Source organism: Bombina bombina, chromosome 5 (assembly GCF_027579735.1).
Source record: "Bombina bombina isolate aBomBom1 chromosome 5, aBomBom1.pri, whole genome shotgun sequence".
Taxonomy (NCBI): domain Eukaryota; kingdom Metazoa; phylum Chordata; class Amphibia; order Anura; family Bombinatoridae; genus Bombina; species Bombina bombina.
In genome coordinates, this window is record NC_069503.1 from 1,066,919,193 (window position 1) to 1,066,940,754 (window position 21,562).

The 21,562-nt window shown below is 40.3% G+C and overlaps 1 protein-coding gene across 1 annotated transcript in view; it reads right to left on the reverse strand.

Annotated features, from left to right (window-relative positions):
- The window catches only part of WASHC5 (WASH complex subunit 5), a 254,023-nt gene that overhangs the window by 144,881 nt on the left and 87,580 nt on the right, over positions 1 to 21,562 (reverse strand). Inside the window, exons 18-19 of the mRNA XM_053715943.1 lie at positions 19,320 to 19,421; positions 16,594 to 16,787 (exon numbers count right to left, since the gene is read on the reverse strand). Coding sequence (XP_053571918.1) covers positions 16,594 to 16,787; positions 19,320 to 19,421 — 296 coding nt within the window. The remainder of the gene's footprint in view (positions 1 to 16,593; positions 16,788 to 19,319; positions 19,422 to 21,562) is intronic.

Here is a 21,562-nt window from a genome sequence, read left to right on the forward strand (position 1 = left end):
CCGATCTCTTTTGCGCTCTCTCTCTCCCCCTCTCTTTTGTGCGCTCTCTCCCCCCTCTCTTTTGTGCGCTCTCTCCCCCCTCTCTTTTGCGCTCTCTCTCCCCCTCTCTTTTGCGCTCTCTCTCCCCCCTCTCTTTTGCGCTCTCTCTCCCCCCTCTCTTTTGCGCTCTCTCTCCCCCCTCTCTTTTGTGCTCTCTCTCCCCCCTCTCTTTTGCGCTCTCTCTCCCCCATCTCTTTTGCGCTCTCTCTCTCTCCCCCCTCTCTTTTGCGCTCTCTCTCCCCCCTCTCTTTTGCGCTCTCTCTCCCCCCTCTCTTTTGCGCTCTCTCTCCCCCCTCTCTTTTGTGCTCTCTCTCCCCCCTCTCTTTTGCGCTCTCTCTCCCCCATCTCTTTTGCGCTCTCTCTCTCCCCCCTCTCTTTTGCGCTCTCTCTCCCCCCTCTCTTTTGCGCTCTCTCCCCCCTCTCTTTTGCGCTCTCTCTCCCCCTCTCTTTTGCGCTCTCTCTCCCCCCTCTCTTTTGCGCTCTCTCTCCCCCCTCTCTTTTGCCCTCTCTCCCCCCCCTCTCTTTTGCGCTCTCTCTCCCCCTCTCTTTTGCGCTCTCTCTCCCCCTCTTTTGTGCTCTCTCTCCCCCTCTCTTTTGTGCTCTCTCTCCCCCTCTCTTTTGCGCTCTCTCCCCCCCCTCTCTTTTGCGCTCTCTCTCCCCCTCTCTTTTGCGCTCTCTCCCCCCCTCTCTTTTGCGCTCTCTCTCCCCCCTCTCTTTTTCGCGCTCTCTCCCCCTCTCTTTTGTGCTCTCTCTCCCCCCTCTCTTTTGCGCTCTCTCTCCCCCTGTGATATCCCTTTAAGACTTTCTGACTATCAGCACTTCCTCCTATTTAAGGAAGTGCTTTTCCATTACTCAGTGCCTGAAAATTAAAGTGGATTCTCTCATCCTGTGCTACTGCTCTTTCCAAGCAGTTTACTTTTCCCTTTCAGGTCATAAGTATTTTAATTTTTGAAGGCTGTTTGTATCTCAAAGTTTGCTGCACTTCTTTCCTGATTCTTTTGGACTGATACTTCTAATCGTATCCCTACGCTACCGGAACTCTATCACACGCGGCTGAAGCCGCACTCACACAAGCTGCTACCGGAACGCCGCTCTCTACTAATCTCCGGTTTAGCACTTACTCTGCTGTTATTACCGCTCGCCACGCTACACCATCGCTCCTGGGAAAATCTGGTCTTGTCACCACGCTGGTTTGGGTATCGTATTGTATACAAATCATAAGGTTCCCAAAAATAACGCTAAGTGTTTTTACTTACCTGAGGTGCATTACACTGAATTAACCTCCTCCTTGCTGGTCAATATTGCGTGTGTGCTGGAACTTTGTATATATATTTTAGAGTGTTTGTGTGAGTGCGTGAAACTTAAGGAAAGATATATTACCATTACTTTATCTAGAGTTGAACTCTATCACTTCGTTTCTTATCCTGAATATAAAGGATTTTTTCTCAATTTTTCTTTTTTTTTGACAATATTAATGAATCATTGCTTATATAAAAGAGACTTAATAAGTATCTCTCATAAGATTTATTATTATCATTCATAGAGGTTTAATCCATACTTTTCATTTCAATTACTAAAAGTAAATGCTCACCTTGAACATGCTAGTAGAACAAGTTATGTTTATTAGCTGTTTACAAGAATAGAGCAACATTCCATTTATTTTATTTTTTATTAAATTTTCTCTGAAGTTTGGTGAGACAAAATTATCACAGAATTTTCAGGCCTCAAAAATAAAGTTTATTTTTTTATTATTTGGAAGATGGATCCAAATGAAATTAAAAATGAATTTTCTAATATTCATCAAAAACTTGAATATCTTGCTAGAGCCTTAACAGAGGTACAAACTGAAAATAAAGCTCTCAAAACCTTAATAAAAGATTGTATGTCAGGGAAAGAAGCAGGAATTGCTGAACCTCACATACAATACCCACAACCCTTCTCTGGCAAGCGCAGCGATTTCAGGGATTTTAAAAGTGCATGCAAACTTCTTTTCTCACTTAGACCTAAAACATACCATAGTGAAAGGATAAAGGTCTGTACCACTATTTCCTTCCTCCAGGGGGAGCCACGCTCCTGGGCCAATAGATTCTTTGAAAGTGAACATCCAATATTAGATTCGCTTGAAGAATTTTTTTTAGCTATGACTGCCTTGTATGAGGATTCCTACACTCAAATAACAGCTGAAAATAAATTAAGATCTATGAGACAGGGGAAAAGAAACATTGAAGAATATATTACTGAATTTCAAATGTGGATAGATGACTCTCAATGGAACGAGATCAGCTTAAAGAACCAATTCAGATTGGGTCTCTCTGAATCCCTTAAAGATGAATTGTCATGATTAGAGATGCCTGACACACTGAATGGGTTGATGAAATTAAGCACCACTTTGGACCGAAGGTTACGTGAAAGAAAGGCTGAAAGAGCTTCCTATGAAGTTGTGCCCAGACGTTCCTATCCCTGTTCTACAACCATGGAAAAAGCTGTTTCAAACCAGGTTCCTATGGAGATTGGAACTATAAGGGGTCCTCTAACCCCAGAAGAAAAAACCAGACGCAGATTAGAAAATCACTGTCTTTATTGTGGACAAAAAGACCACTCCGTCACAAATTGTCCATCTCTATTGAGACAGAAAAAGGGTAAGGGTAGCTTCAATCACAAAATTTTTCACATTACCCAAAATCCACATCTCACTCTCACCTTCTCTTTACAGTGGGATCAGAAAAACGTGCGATCTAACGCTTTGATTGATTCCGGGGCGTCAGGAAATTATATAGATATAGCATATATTAAGCTCAATAAAATTCCAACTGTTGTCAAAACACAACCTGTTTCAGTTAAACTTATTGATGGTTCTATTATACAACAGGGCCCCATTACCCATCAGACAATCCCTTTACTCATAACAACTGACCAAGGACATTCTGAATATATTACTTTTGACCTCATACCTATCTACATGCATACTATCATTTTAGGATTTAGCTGGTTACAAATACATAATCCTCATATTGACTGGTCATCATCACAAGTAAACTTTAACTCTGACTATTGTATAAAAACTTGTTTTCCATATCAGGTAATCTCTACTATAGAACATGAGCTGCGTCAAATTTATCAGGACCTGGCAGAGGTGTTTGACCTCAAGGAGGCAGAAAACCTCCCACCACATAGGGAATTTGACTGTCCCATTGATTTAATACCGGGATCTCAAATACCACATGGAAAGATTTACCCTCTTTCACAAGAAGAATTAGTATATCTAAGATCATATTTAGATGAAAACTTGCGAAAAGGGTTCATCTCACACTCAACATCCCCTGCTGCTGCAGGACTGTTTTTAGTACACAACAAAGATGGAACAATAAGACCTATTATTGACTACAGGGCATTGAATGAAATAACAATTAAAAATAGGTATCCTCTACCTCTCATACCAGAGTTACTAGAAAGATTAAATGAGGCCACAATCTACTCAAAATTAGATCTAAAGGGCGCTTATAATCTTATTCGCATAAAGGAAGGACACGAATGGAAAACCGCGTTCAGAACCCGTTATGGTCTTTTCCAGTATAACGTAATGCCCTTTGGTCTAAGCAATGCTCCCGCAACCTTCCAACATTTTATCAACGAGATTTTTCATGATCTAATGGATATCTGTGTCATCATATATCTAGATGATATTCTGATTTATTCGAAATCTTCCATAGAACATGAAAAACATGTTAGGTGGGTTCTTACTCGTCTCAAGGAGCATAAGTTATATGCAAAGCTGGAAAAATGTGTTTTCCATGTCTCTAAAATAAAGTTTTTGGGTTATATAATTACCCCAAACAAGATAGAAATGGATCCTGAAAAAGTAGCCGCAATTAAAGACTGGCCTACACCCACTACAGTAAAAGCATTACAGCGATTTATTGGTTTCGCAAACTATTACCGTAAATTTATTAAAAACTTCTCCTCAGTAATAAGACCATTAACACAATTAACTAGTATAAAACATCGCTTTAAGTGGTCTGAACAAGCCCAGAAGACTTTTGATAGTCTTAAGGAAATGTTCACAACAGCTCCAATACTAACACTGCCTAAATTTGATCAACAATTCCTGTTGGAAGTTGATGCATCGAACACAGGCATTGGGGCTATTCTTTCCCAACAAAATAAGGAGACAGGTGAAGTTCATCCCATTGCGTTCTATTCAAGAACTTTGACTTGTGCTGAAGCTAACTATAGTGTTGGAGATAAAAAACTCCTTGCTATTAAGTGTTCACTAGAACAATGGAGACACCTACTAGAAGGATCAGTAATTCCATTCCTTATTTATACTGATCATAAAAACTTAGAATACTTAAAGAAGAATAAGACTTTAACAGCTAGACAAGCAAGGTGGTCACTTTTTCTAGATCGCTTTAACTTTTTAATAACTTATAAACCAGGGAGTCAAAACACAAAGGCAGATGCACTTTCTCGTATTCATGAGTTACTTCCTCATGAACAACCTAACTTCACTATCCCTCCAGAAAAGATAATAGGTACCTTAACACCCTTAGAAGAAGAGATTTACACTGCTCTAAAACATGATTCAATACCACTACAGAATTGTTCAAAAGATCCTACTACAGGTCTTTTTTATCATGAGGAAAAGTTATACGTACCTGAGAAAATAAGATCTTCCATTCTCACACACACCCATGATGACACCTTATCTGGTCACCCAGGGATACAGAAAACCATTGAACTTACCCGTCGTAAGTTTTGGTGGCCAGGGATGAATAAATATATTTATGATTACGTCTCTAGGTGTGAGAATTGCGCTAGAAATAAAATTGAACATAAAAAACCCATAGGGTTACTCAGACCTCTGCCCATTCCAGATAAACCATGGAGTACTATTGCCATGGATTTTATAGTGGAGTTACCTGCATCACAACAATATAACACTATCATGGTAGTAGTCGACCATTTAACAAGACTGGCTCTATTTTAGAGTGTTTGTGTGAGTGCGTGAAACTTAAGGAAAACATAATTTATGCTTACCTGATAAATTCCTTTCTTCTGTTGTGTGATCAGTCCACGGGTCATCATTACTTCTGGGATATTATCTGCTCCCCTACAGGAAGTGCAAGAGGATTCACCCAGCAGAGTTGCTATATAGCTCCTCCCCTCTACGTCACCTCCAGTCATTCGACCAAAGACCAACGAGAAAGGAGAAGCCAAGGGTGTAGTGGTGACTGAATTATAATTTAAAAAATATGTACCTGCCTTAAAAAACAGGGCGGGCCGTGGACTGATCACACAACAGAAGAAAGGAATTTATCAGGTAAGCATAAATTATGTTTTCTTCTGTTATGTGTGATCAGTCCACGGGTCATCATTACTTCTGGGATACCAATACCAAAGCAAAAGTACACGGATGACGGGAGGGATAGGCAGGCTCATTATACAGAAGGAACCACTGCCTGAAGAACCTTTCTCCCAAAAACAGCCTCCGAAGAAGCAAAAGTGTCAAATTTGTAAAATTTGGAAAAAGTATGAAGCGAAGACCAAGTTGCAGCCTTGCAAATCTGTTCAACAGAGGCCTCATTCTTAAAGGCCCAAGTGGAAGCCACAGCTCTAGTGGAGTGAGCTGTAATTCTTTCAGGAGGCTGCTGTCCAGCAGTCTCATAGGCTAAACGTATTATGCTACGAAGCCAGAAAGAGAGAGAGGTAGCAGAAGCTTTTTGACCTCTCCTCTGTCCAGAATAAACGACAAACAGGGAAGAAGTTTGGCGAAAATCTTTAGTTGCCTGCAAGTAGAACTTGAGGGCACGAACTACATCCAGATTGTGTAGAAGACGTTCCTTCTTTGAAGAAGGATTTGGACACAAGGAGGGAACAACAATCTCTTGATTGATATTCCTGTTAGAGACAACCTTAGGTAAGAACCCAGGTTTAGTACGCAGAACTACCTTGTCTGAGTGAAAGATCAGATAAGGAGAATCACAATGAAGGGCTGATAACTCAGAGACTCTTCGAGCCGAGGAAATAGCCATTAAAAATAGAACTTTCCAAGATAACAATCTTATATCAATGGAATGAAGGGGTTCAAACGGAACACCCTGTAAAACGTTAAGAACTAAGTTTAAACTCCATGGCGGAGCAACAGTTTTAAACACAGGCTTGATCCTAGCTAAAGCCTGACAAAAGGCCTGGATGTCTGAATTTTCTGACAGACGCCTGTGTAACAAGATGGACAGAGCTGAGATCTGTCCCTTTAATGAGCTAGCCGATAAACCCTTTTCTAAACCTTCTTGTAGAAAAGACAATATCCTAGGAATCCTAACCTTACTCCAGGAGTAATCTTTGGATTCACACCAGTATAGGTATTTACGCCATATTTTATGGTAAATCTTTCTGGTAACAGGCTTCCTAGCCTGTATCAGGGTATCAATAACCGACTCAGAAAACCCACGTTTTGATAAAATCAAGCGTTCAATTTCCAAGCAGTCAGCTTCAGAGAAGTTAGACTTTGATGTTTGAATGGACCCTGAATCAGAAGGTCCTGTCTTAGAGGTAGAGACCACGGCGGACAGGATGACATGTCCACTAGATCTGCATACCAAGTCCTGCGCGGCCATGCAGGCGCTATTAGAATCACTGATGCTCTCTCCTGTTTGATTTTGGCAATCAATCGAGGAAGCAGCGGGAAGGGTGGAAACACATAAGCCATCCTGAAGTTCCAACGTGCTGTCAAAGCATCTATCAGAACCGCTCCCGGATCCCTGGATCTGGATCCGTAGCGAGGAAGTTTGGCGTTCTGGCGAGACGCCATGAGATCTATCTCTGGTTTGCCCCAACGTCGAAGTATTTGGGCAAAGACCTCCGGATGAAGTTCCCACTCCCCCGGATGAAGAGTCTGGCGACTCAAGAAATCCGCCTCCCAGTTCTCCACTCCCGGGATGTGGATTGCTGACAGGTGGCAAGAGTGATACTCTGCCCAGCGAATTATCTTTGATACTTCTATCATTGCTAGGGAGCTTCTTGTCCCTCCCTGATGGTTGATGTAAGCTACAGTCGTGATGTTGTCCGACTGAAACCTGATGAACCCCCGAGTCTTTAACTGGGGCCAAGCTAGAAGGGCATTGAGAACTGCTCTCAATTCCAGAATGTTTATTGGCAGGAGACTTTCCTCCTGACTCCATTGTCCCTGAGCCTTCAGAGAATTCCAGACAGCGCCCCAACCTAGAAGGCTGGCGTCTGTTGTTACAATTGTCCAGTCCGGCCTGCTGAAAGGCATCCCCCTGGACAGATGTGGCCGAGAAAGCCACCATAGAAGAGAGTTTCTGGTCTCTTGATCCAGATTCAGAGTGGGGGACAAATCTGAGTAATCCCCATTCCACTGACTCAGCATGCACAATTGCAGCGGTCTGAGATGTAGGCGTGCAAAGGGAACTATGTCCATTGCTGCTACCATTAAGCCGATCACCTCCATGCATTGAGCTACTGACGGGAGTTGAATGGAATGAAGGACACGGCATGCATTTAGAAGCTTTGTTAATCTGTCTTCTGTCAGATAAATCTTCATTTCTACGGAATCTATAAGAGTCCCCAAAAATGGAACCCTTGTGAGAGGTAAGAGAGAACTCTTCTTTTCGTTCACTTTCCATCCATGCGACCTTAGAAATGCCAGAACTAACTCTGTATGAGACTTGGCAGTTTGAAAGCTTGAAGCTTGTATCAGAATGTCGTCTAGGTACGGAGCTACCGAAATTCCTCGCGGTCTCAGAACCGCCAGAAGGGCACCCAGAACCTTTGTGAAGATTCTTGGAGCCGTAGCCAATCCGAATGGAAGAGCTACAAACTGGTAATGCCTGTCTAAGAAGGCAAACCTTAGATACCGGTAATGATCTTTGTGAATCGGTATGTGAAGGTAAGCATCCTTTAAATCCACTGTGGTCATGTACTGACCCTTTTGGATCATGGGTAAGATTGTCCGAATAGTTTCCATTTTGAACGATGGAACTCTTAGGAATTTGTTTAGGATCTTTAAATCCAAGATTGGCCTGAAAGTTCCCTCTTTTTTGGGAACCACAAACAGGTTTGAGTAAAACCCTTGTCCTTGTTCCGACCGCGGAACCGGATGGATCACTCCCATTAATAATAGATCTTGTACACAGCGTAGAAACGCGTCTTTCTTTATTTGGTTTGTTGACAACCTTGACAGATGAAATCTCCCTCGTGGGGGAGATAATTTGAAGTCTAGAAGGTATCCCTGAGATATGATCTCTAGCGCCCAGGGATCCTGGACATCTCTTGCCCAAGCCTGGGCGAAGAGAGAGAGTCTGCCCCCCACTAGATCCGGTCCCGGATCGGGGGCCCTCGGTTCATGCTGTCTTAGGGGCAGCAGCAGGTTTTCTGGCCTGCTTGCCCTTATTCCAGGACTGGTTAGGTTTCCAGCCTTGTCTGTAACGAGCAACAGCTCCTTCCTGTTTTGGTGCAGTGGAAGTTGATGCTGCACCTGCTTTGAAATTCCGAAAGGGACGAAAATTAGACTGTCTAGCCTTAGCTTTGGCCTTGTCTTGAGGTAGAGCGTGGCCCTTACCTCCTGTAATGTCAGCGATAATTTCTTTCAAACCGGGCCCAAATAAAGTTTGCCCCTTGAAAGGTATATTAAGTAATTTGGACTTAGAAGTTACATCAGCCGACCAGGATTTTAGCCACAGCGCCCTACGTGCCTGAATGGCGAATCCTGAATTCTTAGCCGTAAGTTTGGTTAAATGTACTACGGCCTCCGAAACGAATGAATTAGCTAGTTTAAGGACTCTAAGCCTGTCCGTAATGTCGTCCAGCGTAGCGGAACTAAGGTTCTCTTCCAGAGACTCAATCCAAAATGCTGCCGCAGCCGTAATCGGCGCGATGCATGCAAGGGGTTGCAATATCAAACCTTGTTGAACAAACATTTTCTTAAGGTAACCCTCTAATTTTTTATCCATAGGATCTGAAAAAGCACAGCTATCCTCCACCGGGATAGTGGTGCGCTTAGCTAAAGTAGAAACTGCTCCCTCCACCTTAGGGACCGTTTGCCATAAGTCCCGTGTGGTGGCGTCTATTGGAAACATCTTTCTAAATATTGGAGGGGGTGAGAACGGCACACCGGGTCTATCCCACTCCTTAGTAACAATTTCAGTTAATCTCTTAGGTATAGGAAAAACGTCAGTACTCGCCGGTACCGCAAAATATTTATCCAACCTACACATTTTCTCTGGTATTGCAACAGTGTTACAATCGTTAAGAGCCGCTAAGACCTCCCCTAGTAATACACGGAGGTTTTCCAATTTAAATTTAAAATTTGAAATATCTGAATCCAATCTGCTTGGATCAGAACCGTCACCTACAGAATGAAGCTCTCCGTCCTCATGCTCTGCAAGCTGTGACGCAGTATCAGACATGGCCCTAGAATTATCAGCGCACTCTGTTCTCACCCCAGAGTGATCACGCTTGCCTCTTAGTTCTGGTAACTTAGCCAAAACTTCAGTCATAACAGTAGCCATATCTTGTAATGTTATCTGTAATGGCTGCCCAGATGTACTAGGCGCCATAATATCACGCACCTCCCGGGCGGGAGACGCAGGTACTGACACGTGAGGCGAGTTAGACGGCATAACTCTCCCCTCGCTGTTTGGTGAAATTTGTTCAATTTGTACAGATTGGCTTTTATTTAAAGTAGCATCAATACAGTTAGTACATAAATTTCTATTGGGCTCCACCTTGGCATTGGAACAAATGACACAGGTATCTTCCTCTGAATCAGACATGTTTAACACACTAGCAATAAACATGCAACTTGGTTACAATCTTATTTAACAAAAACGTACTGTGCCTCAAAGAAGCACTAAACGATTAAATGACAGTTGAAATAATGAACTGAAAAACAGTTATAGCATCACTCTTTAAAAACAACATAACTTGTTAGCAAAGGTTTGTTCCCATTAGTAAAGCAATCCTAATTAAATTTTAAACATAAAAATCACAGAGCAACGTTTTAAAACACAGTCACTATATAAATCTCACAGCTCTGCTGAGAGAATCTACTTCCCTTCAAAGAAGTTTGAAGACCCCTGAGTTCTGTTAGAGATGAACCGGATCATGCAGAAAAATAAGTGGAACTGACTGGAAATTTTTGATGCGTAGCAAAGAGCGCCAAAAACGGCCCCTCCCCCTCACACACAGCAGTGAGAGAGAAACGAAACTGTCATAATCAAAACAAGCAAACTGCCAAGTGGAAAAATAATGCCCAAATATTTATTCACTCAGTACCTCAGAAATGCAAACGATTCTACATTCCAGCAAAAACGTTTAACATGAATTAAATACCTATTAAAAGGTGTAATGTATTTTTACAGAGTAATTCCGGTGAAATACCATCCCCAGAACACTGAAGTGTAGAGTATACATACATGTCATTATAACGGTATAGCAGGATTTTCTCATCAATTCCATTCATAAAATAAAAACTGCTACATACCTCAATGCAGATTCAACTGCCCGCTGTCCCCTGATCTGAAGCTTTTACCTCCCTCAGATGGCCGAGAAACAGCAATATGATCTTAACTACTCCGGTTAAAATCATAAGAAAAACTCTGGTAGATTCTTCTTCAAACTCTGCCAGAGAAGTAATAACACGCTCCGGTGCTATTGTAAAATAACAAACTTTTGATTGAAGTTATAAAAACTAAGTATAATCACCATAGTCCTCTCACACCTCCTATCTAGTCTTTGGGTGCAAGAGAATGACTGGGGGTGACGTAGAGGGGAGGAGCTATATAGCAACTCTGCTGGGTGAATCCTCTTGCACTTCCTGTAGGGGAGCAGATAATATCCCAGAAGTAATGATGACCCGTGGACTGATCACACATAACAGAAGAAAGATATATTACCATATTTTCAGGCCTCAAAAATAAAGTTTATTTTTTTATTATTTGGAAGATGGATCCAAATGAAATTAAAAATGAATTTTCTAATATTCATCAATATTTGGGTCTCTCTGAATCCCTTAAAGATGAATTGTCACGATTAGAGATGCCTGACACACTGAATGGGTTGATGAAATTAAGCACCACTTTGGACCGAAGGTTACGTGAAAGAAAGGCTGAAAGAGCTTCCTATGAAGTTGTGCCCAGACGTTCCTATCCCTGTTCTACAACCATGGAAAAAGCTGTTTCAAACCAGGTTCCTATGGAGATTGGAACTATAAGGGGTCCTCTAACCCCAGAAGAAAAAACCAGACGCAGATTAGAAAATCTCTGTCTTTATTGTGGACAAAAAGACCACTCCGTCACAAATTGTCCATCTCTATTGAGACAGAAAAAGGGTAAGGGTAGCTTCAATCACAAAATTTTTCACATTACCCAAAATCCACATCTCACTCTCACCTTCTCTTTACAGTGGGATCAGAAAAACGTGCGATCTAACGCTTTGATTGATTCCGGGGCGTCAGGAAATTATATAGATATAGCATATATTAAGCTCAATAAAATTCCAACTGTTGTCAAAACACAACCTGTTTCAGTTAAACTTATTGATGGTTCTATTATACAACAGGGCCCCATTACCCATCAGACAATCCCTTTACTCATAACAACTGACCAAGGACATTCTGAATATATTACTTTTGACCTCATACCTATCTACATGCATACTATCATTTTAGGATTTAGCTGGTTACAAATACATAATCCTCATATTGACTGGTCATCATCACAAGTAAACTTTAACTCTGACTATTGTATAAAAACTTGTTTTCCATATCAGGTAATCTCTACTATAGAACATGAGCTGCCTCAAATTTATCAGGACCTGGCAGAGGTGTTTGACCTCAAGGAGGCAGAAAACCTCCCACCACATAGGGAATTTGACTGTCCCATTGATTTAATACCGGGATCTCAAATACCACATGGAAAGATTTACCCTCTTTCACAAGAAGAATTAGTATATCTAAGATCATATTTAGATGAAAACTTGCGAAAAGGGTTCATCTCACACTCAACATCCCCTGCTGCTGCAGGACTGTTTTTAGTACACAACAAAGATGGAACAATAAGACCTATTATTGACTACAGGGCATTGAATGAAATAACAATTAAAAATAGGTATCCTCTACCTCTCATACCAGAGTTACTAGAAAGATTAAATGAGGCCACGATCTACTCAAAATTAGATCTAAAGGGCGCTTATAATCTTATTCGCATAAAGGAAGGACACGAATGGAAAACCGCGTTCAGAACCCGTTATGGTCTTTTCCAGTATAACGTAATGCCCTTTGGTCTAAGCAATGCTCCCGCAACCTTCCAACATTTTATCAACGAGATTTTTCATGATCTAATGGATATCTGTGTCATCATATATCTAGATGATATTCTGATTTATTCGAAATCTTCCATAGAACATGAAAAACATGTTAGGTGGGTTCTTACTCGTCTCAAGGAGCATAAGTTATATGCAAAGCTGGAAAAATGTGTTTTCCATGTCTCTAAAATAAAGTTTTTGGGTTATATAATTACCCCAAACAAGATAGAAATGGATCCTGAAAAAGTAGCCGCAATTAAAGACTGGCCTACACCCACTACAGTAAAAGCATTACAGCGATTTATTGGTTTCGCAAACTATTACCGTAAATTTATTAAAAACTTCTCCTCAGTAATAAGACCATTAACACAATTAACTAGTATAAAACATCGCTTTAAGTGGTCTGAACAAGCCCAGAAGACTTTTGATAGTCTTAAGGAAATGTTTTGGTCGCCAGGGATGAATAAATATATTTATGATTACGTCTCTAGGTGTGAGAATTGCGCTAGAAATAAAATTGAACATAAAAAACCCATAGGGTTACTCAGACCTCTGCCCATTCCAGATAAACCATGGAGTACTATTGCCATGGATTTTATAGTGGAGTTACCTGCATCACAACAATATAACACTATCATGGTAGTAGTCGACCATTTAACAAGACTGGCTCATTTTATTCCACTCAAGGGATTACCAACTGCCATGACTACAGCTAAAGTATTTCTTGATCAGGTTGTAAGACTACACGGTTTACCCTCTAATATTATTACTGACAGGGGTACCCAATTCACCTCTTCCTTCTGGAGATCTTTGTGTAAGCTACTGAAAATTGATCATCGCTACACTACTGCTTTCCATCCACAGACAAATGGATTGACAGAAAGACTGAACCAGACCATTGAACACTTTTTACGTTGTTATATTTCACATTTGCAAGATGACTGGCTAATTTACCTCCCTATGGCAGAATTTACTCATAATAATTCATTGTGTTCCTCAACCAAAACATCCCCCTTTTTCGCAACTTATGGGTACCATCCTAACACTATAACCTTGTCCCACAAAACAGTGAATTCCCCTTCAGCTTTAGATTTTTCTTCCAAACTTCAAGATCGATTGAAAGTACTGAAAACACATCTAGCTGAGGCTAAGGAATACCAAAAGAAATACTATGATCGGAAACATTCGATTGGACCTGAATATAAAATAGGTGACTTAGTGTTACTCTCTACTAAAAACCTCAAACTTCAGGTCCCTAGCAAGAAATTGGCTAACCAGTTCCTGGGACCTTACCCTATAGAGCAGATAATAAATTCCAATGTGGTCAAGCTCACATTACCCAAGGATTACAAGTTTCATCTCACCTTCCATATTTCATTATTGAAACCTTTTCATTCAATGACACGCACGGCAGTTGATCTTCCGCCTCCTATCTCAGTGGATCTTCAAGAGGAATTTAAAGTTGAATCAATACTGGATTCTAGGATTCGACGACAAAGATTGGAATATCTCATCAGATAGAAGGGTTATGGTCCAGAGGATGATTCCTGGCATCTTCATTCAGAAGTTCATGCCCCTCGTCTGGTGAAGTCATTTCATCATCGTTACCCCCTTAAACCTGGTCTGGAATCCCCGGGGGTGATTCCCTGAGAAGGGGGGGATGTGATATCCCTTTAAGACTTTCTGACTATCAGCACTTCCTCCTATTTAAGGAAGTGCTTTTCCATTACTCAGTGCCTGAAAATTAAAGTGGATTCTCTCATCCTGTGCTACTGCTCTTTCCAAGCAGTTTACTTTTCCCTTTCAGGTCATAAGTATTTTAATTTTTGAAGGCTGTTTGTATCTCAAAGTTTGCTGCACTTCTTTCCTGATTCTTTTGGACTGATACTTCTAATCGTATCCCTACGCTACCGGAACTCTATCACACGCGGCTGAAGCCGCACTCACACAAGCTGCTACCGGAACGCTGCTCTCTACTAATCTCCGGTTTAGCACTTACTCTGCTGTTATTACCGCTCTCCACGCTACACCATCGCTCCTGGGAAAATCTGGTCTTGTCACCACGCTGGTTTGGGTATCGTATTGTATACAAATCATAAGGTTCCCAAAAATAACGCTAAGTGTTTTTACTTACCTGAGGTGCATTACACTGAATTAACCTCCTCCTTGCTGGTCAATATTGCGTGTGTGTTGGAACTTTGTATATATATTTTAGAGTGTTTGTGTGAGTGCGTGAAACTTAAGGAAAGATATATTACCATTACTTTATCTAGAGTTGAACTCTATCACTTCGTTTCTTATCCTGAATATAAAGGATTTTTTCTCAATTTTTCTTTTTTTTTGACAATATTAATGAATCATTGCTTATATAAAAGAGACTTAATAAGTATCTCTCATAAGATTTATTATTATCATTCATAGAGGTTTAATCCATACTTTTCATTTCAATTACTAAAAGTAAATGCTCACCTTGAACATGCTAGTAGAACAAGTTATGTTTATTAGCTGTTTACAAGAATAGAGCAACATTCCATTTATTTTATTTTTTATTAAATTTTCTCTGAAGTTTGGTGAGACAAAATTATCACACCCCCTCTCTTTTGCGCTCTCTCTCCCCCCTCTCTTTTGCGCTCTCTCCCCCCCCTCTCTTTGCGCTCTCTCCCCCCCTCTCTTTTGAGCTCTCCCCCTCTCTTTTGCACTCTCTCCCCCCCTCTTTTGAGCTCTCTCTCCCCCCTCTCTTTTGCGCTCTCTCCCCCTCTCTTTTGCGCTCTCTCTCCCCCCTCTCTTTTGCGCTCTCTCTCTCACCCCTCTCTTTTGCTCTCTCTCTCCCCCCTCTCTTTTGCTCTCTCTCTCCCCCACTCTCTTTTGCTCTCTCTCTCCCCCACTCTCTTTTGCTCTCTCTCTCCCCCACTCTCTTTTGCTCTCTCTCTACATCCCTCTCTTTTGCTCTCTCTCTACATCCCTCTCTTATGCTCTCTCTCTCCATCCCTCTCTTTTTCTCTCTCTCCCCCTCTCTACTGCTTTCTCCCCCCCTCTCTTTTTCTCTCTCTTCCCTTTCTTTTTCGCTCTTTCCCCTTCTCTTTTGCTCTTTCCCCTCTATTTTGCTCTCTCTCCCCCTCTCTTCTGCAATTTCCCCTCTCTTTAGCTCTTTCCTATCTCTTTTTGTCTCTCCCCCTCTCTATTTCTCTCCCCTCTCTCGTGCTGACCGAGCCTGGCCACGCCCACAACCACGTTCCCGCCCGGCCACGCCCACTTTCGCCGCACAGCATGTCAGGTGTGTTTGTCCTCATGCTGTCTTTACTGCGCATAACAGTTTCGGACAAACACACTTGGCCTTTTATATAGTAGGATATTATCCTACATCTAGGAAACAGCTACCATTAAGCATAAAAAAACAGCTTTTTAGAATCGTCTTTTTTAGATTGTGCAAGCCTGAATAGGGCATGTTTTTTGGGCTGAAATATGATACAGCATTTTATTGTTTTACCGTTTAGTACTTTAGTTAGTTCTACACCACTGCACACACCTGATACCGGGGTATCAAGCTATTGGCCAGGAAAGCAGAGCTGTTGTAACTGTAGTGTCTTTTTGTTCTGTGCCTTTAAGTTATAGATTTGTTTGTTTGTATCTCATCCAAGGCAGTATCTGTTTGTAAGAGAATACATCTACATCAGGTAACTTGTTACCATAGTAACATGACATGTGACTACATTACTCTGTCCATTCCATCATATTATTTTAGTTATTCCTATATAATTAATAACTTTTTTTTAGTGTTTTAAACACCAAAACAGTTTATTTTCCTTCTTCTTATGTTTTTGTAATAAGTATATGAAAACTATGTAAAATTATGCAGAAAACAGACCCCCTCCCTTTTGTGGGTATATGCAGGTTGCCCTTCATTTTTATGTTGATCCTTTATGACTGATTATAGAACCTATGTTATGGTACAGACTGCAATTGAACATACTTACAGTAAATAGTTTCCAGCAATATGGTGATACCATCATGCTTATTGCAGAGTAAAGCCAGAACATTTTTACTTAAAGGCACAGTGTACTCAGACAAGCAGCTGATAAGACTTCATTGCATTCAAAGTTTCTGTAGGAACACTCTTGCATAAGTTACTTTAAATAGCAAAATAAAAGTAAACAAGCATTTTGTAAACATTTTAATACACCCTAACAGGTCAAATGGATCACTGGGAATACGAAGGGGAGAACATTTTACAGTACAATTTTTACCTTGGTTCTAAGGAAGTTGTTGCACTCCTGCTCCACGTTATAGTTGACAATACGAGACACCTCCTCCTGCCATATCTTCAATCCATAGATACTAACATAATCCTGAATGTACTCAAATGAGCGGTGGAATCCATCCATTGTAGCTGCCATTTCCTTTAACTTTGGCAGCAATTCACTAGGCTACAATAAAAACAAAAAGGTATTTATATCAGTAACTATACAAAACAATCAACAACAACTAAAGGTCTGTTGCCATTAAAGTGCAACAGAAAAATGCCTTAATGCTCTAGAGCAGTTTACTATTGCACTACTGTGTGCCCCAATCTATGTTACTCCGTAATAGATATGTGGTTAAACACAAATGCACTGGCACTCCTGAGCTGGACATGGTTGATCCTTGGATACTACACACATATTCAGCTCCCATGCTGTGTTTAGGTTTAAGAATGGTCACTTTTAATTGGACTTGAACTACATGTTTTAATCCATCTGTGGGGTTTAAAGGGACACTGAACACTAAATAGATTTCATGCACCTCCCTCTAATCATGGGTGCTGCCATATTGGAACTTAGGTACCTGAAGTTGAGTTGCTGCACATGCGCAAACAGGTCAGCATTGGAAACTAGTGAATGATAGATTTCAGCATTGCAGCACCCATGACTAGAGGGAGGCCGGGAGTAACCTCAATATTATGCTTATAACATGCATTTAGTGCTCAATGTCCCTTTAAGCAAATACAGTAAAATACTTTAGCACATTAGAGCATTTTACTATTGTACTTTTATGTCCCCCTTCCTGGTAGCTGGTAACATTTGCATAATATGATACAATACTGTGATCTTCAGTTATATATTCCTAAAATAATTATAGGTTTATATCATATGAAAATATATCACATTTTTGAGATTTAACCAAATACTAAAGCTATCCACTCAGAAGTGTGATTTTACTGATTCTGATTGTACTTTGAAAGTTTCTGTGTAACTTTAACAAAGGATTATATTCTAGATATTTCTGTTTAGGTTTTCCCAAATGCATGACACTTTGAATTTTTTAATATGTAAATAAGCCTGACAGTGTCAGATAGTGGGCTGGACAGTGGTGGTCACTGGGTGTGTCTGAAGTTCCCTCATAGCCCTGATTGTATTCTCCACATTTTAACCCTGCAGGGCTCCCTGACCAGTTGTATATGCAGGTGAAGATTCCTCAAAATTCACAATACTTATTTAATTGATAAAAAAAAGTATTGTGTACTAAACTAGAGCACTGATTAAAGGGATATGAAAAACTTTTTTCTTTTATGATTCAGACAGGGCGTACAATTTTCTCATTTTCTTTATTCACTTGGTATCTTTTGTTGAAAAGCAGGTATATAAGCTCAGGAGCTTGCACATGTCTCAAGAACTATAAAGGCAGCACTTTTGCAAGAATGTAATTCATATTTAAGAGTACTAGGTGGCAGCACTATTTCCTGCCATCAAGTGATCCATACACCTAATTAGGTATCTCTATAGCAAAGAATAAGATGGGTACAAAGCAAATGTGATAATAGCAGTAAAATGGAATCTTTTTAAACATTGTATGCTCTGTCAAAATAAAATGTCTGTGCTTCATATCCCTTTAATCCAGTGGTCTCAAAGTGATGGCCCTGGGGCTATATGCAGCCCTCAAGATAGTTTAATCTGGCCCTCCCTTGTTTATTAGGTAAATTATTAATTTGACCCCATACTTTTCTTTAGGGTTCTAAGAGGTGTAACAAGTTGATCTATATGGGCCCTCTAACACTTTTTATTCAGTTCCAGAATGATCACTTCACTTAGCACTCACAAGATAAATATAAACTATTGTGGTGTACAGCTCCTACCCTGCACTACACTACTTGGGTAAATGTCACTTCCAGTTTCTAGTATATCCAGTTCCAGAGCACTTGCTCTGTTCAAGTGGCCCCTATGGGGGTAAAAAACGTGGCCAGTGGCCCCTGGATACAATGAGCTTGATACCCCTGCTTTTTTTTTTAGTTTCATTTGCTTCAAACTGAGTAGGTATCTCAGTGTCAGGTGCACCCCTGCTAGCCCTGTGGGATTCAGTATCCCAGACACGCTTATTACTTTTATGAGAGGCAGCTTTCATCTCTCTGGGACTTCCAGGCTCTGCGCTTTCTTAGAGAATTTATTAAGTTGTCTCCCTTTAAAGTCTGCACTACAATTGTACTCCAAGATGGAGAGTTTTTGATACTTAAGCTTTAACTCCTTTAAAACCTGAAATTAACTTTGGAATGAACAGAAAATGAACTTACAGTGACTAAATTTAACTGTATGAAATTAAGATCATGTTAACCAGATTCTTTGTACTAAAACCAACAAAAATGTACGCGAGCCAATATGAACAAAATACAATGTTTTGTATATACTGGGGCATTGCATTTATTCTAAAATCACAATTCAAGGTGCAAGTGAACCTCTTACTACTTTACACTACACTACATTAATTACAGCAATGACAGAAGAAACAAAAAAATAAGTTGATTATAATGTCCCTTTAAGACAGATTTTTTATCGCACAGGTATATGCTGCCTTTACATCCTTGTCTGGCAGATACATTTTGTAGTCTGTAGAGAGCATGGTATTTGCATCGCTATATTGGAGAATGGGAACTGTATAGGGAGGTAAAAAAACAACAATTATAGGATGCTAGTACATTATAAACTTACCCTTGCTCTTGGGTTGAAGATAAGTCCCTTGTGAAGTGCCAGAGCAACTCTCTTAACAAGCTCCTTCCTTATACCATCTTCCAATAACTGTTTTGGATCTACCTGAAAAAAATATATACAATGACATTATAAGGACATTAAAGACAAGAGATGTTCATTCGTTTCGTTACGGAAATTGGTTATTCATTTTAAAGAAATTCATTAATATTCATTCGTTTTTTTAAAAATTAATTTTATAAGAACAATACTTACCTTTTGTGCGTCGGAGAGTCACGCTAACCCCGTCCTCTTCTTCACAGAACCCCAGCCTCGCTAGCAGGAGGCTTAGCACGGCGGCTTCCAGGGCCTGCACTAAAGGGAGACGGCTGTGCTAAGCCTCCTATTGGCGCAACCGGGGTTCTGTGAAAAAAAAAAAGAGGACGGGATTAGTGTGCTCTCCAGCACACAAAAAGGTAAATATTAAGCTACAGGTGAACTTTTTTACCTATAGCTTTTAAACATTTACATTTGTTTAACGAAAAAAACAATGTAAATGTTAATAATCGATTTAGTTTAAAGTAAACTAATACAGCAGCCAATGAGTATTCAAGGAAACAAATTTCCCTGAATATTCGTCACAAAAGATTTGGATGATCCAAATTTTTCGCAGCTGCACATCTCTACACCAACATTTTCTATAATGCATATGTGAAGAGCAGGGGTTAAACATGCCTAGTTGAACATATTTAGTGAGCCAATGACAAAAAGCACATATGTGCAGCCACCAATCACCAGCTAGCTCTCAGTAGTGCATCACTGCACCTGAGTCTACCAATGTATGTTTTTCAACAAAGGATAAAGAAAAACAAAGCAAGTTTGTTTACAATTGTTCATCACATGTTCATCAAACTGAAGATATGTTCCTCTGTAACAAACAAGGCAAACTAGATTTGAGGATGATGTCAACACTGATGTAAATCATCACATTGTTGGAATATTGCTATCCAGTGTTGTGAAAGGGAAATCTTTCTAGTACTCAGCCCTCAATGTTCCAACACATGACTTTTCTTAAATGGAAAAACAAAATCTTCAAACAACATCATTTCATTTAAACCTATCACAGATGCATAGAAAAGAAATGAAGAGGTGCTGCCCCATAACTCCCCTCGTGCACTTTGTTTCTAAAATGGATCCATGAGACTTCTTTTTTTATTAGCTTCTTTATAGTGATTTATCCCCCGATATATTCAACGCAAAGAAGGAATCTTTGGTGTTTGTAAAGGTTTAATCTCCAACAGTTCTTCTACTGCTTGAAGGACCTTTCTAATATCAATACAAAAATCAGTTTGTCTTCCTGTTGATGAGACTTTTTAAACTGGAAACTTCAACCAATACGAATTCTTCTGATAACAACTGTCTTATAGCTCCATTATACAAGAATAATGAATTTGCGTTAGAAAAGAATGCGTGGGCATTTTGTCAATAGAAAGTATGATTTCCATCAAGCAAACATACCTAGCACCCTCTGAAGAGCAGGAAGCAGAGACAGCCATCTTGTTTTGGTGTGGCTTTGTAAAGATGCATACTGCACAAATCACAAAACTCAAAATCGGTGCAGATATCAAAGTATAAGAATTTTTTTATAGAGCAAAACATCATCGTCCTCCCTTGTCCACCCAGTGCTTCTCAAATGGAGCACAGTATCTTTTAGACAAAGATAACAGAATGCAAAAGATACTAGGCTCCATTTGAAAAGCACTGGGTGGACAAGGGCGGACAACTCTGAATCTGTTTGCCTGGCATCACGGCTAGTGGACAGCAATACAAAGGCACTACAAAGCTGCACCCACAGCTTGTAAAATGGAGCCATTTCTGCAGAGATTTAGGTACTGCTTGGATTTAAATTTCTAGACTTCTGGGTCTTGGGTACAGGAATTTCTCTAATGCTATCATCACTTTAATTATTCATGCATTCAGTGCTTGTTTCTCTGTTTAAGGCTCTGTTGGGACAACAGGTGTTTTTTAATTGTCTCTTGTATTTAAATCTGCTGTGATCGCTCCCTCTTTGCTCTAGCATAGGCTCTACATGTGTCCTGAACTTGAAGTTTATATCATCCATCATTAGTGTGGTGCGCAGCTGCAATTCGCGCCATTCTAATTACAAAAAAAAAATACAATGCCATGTAAGGCTGCTATTTCTTAACAAAGGAGATCCCAGAGAAGCTTTTACAACCATTTGTGCCATGATTGCAGAAGTGGTATGT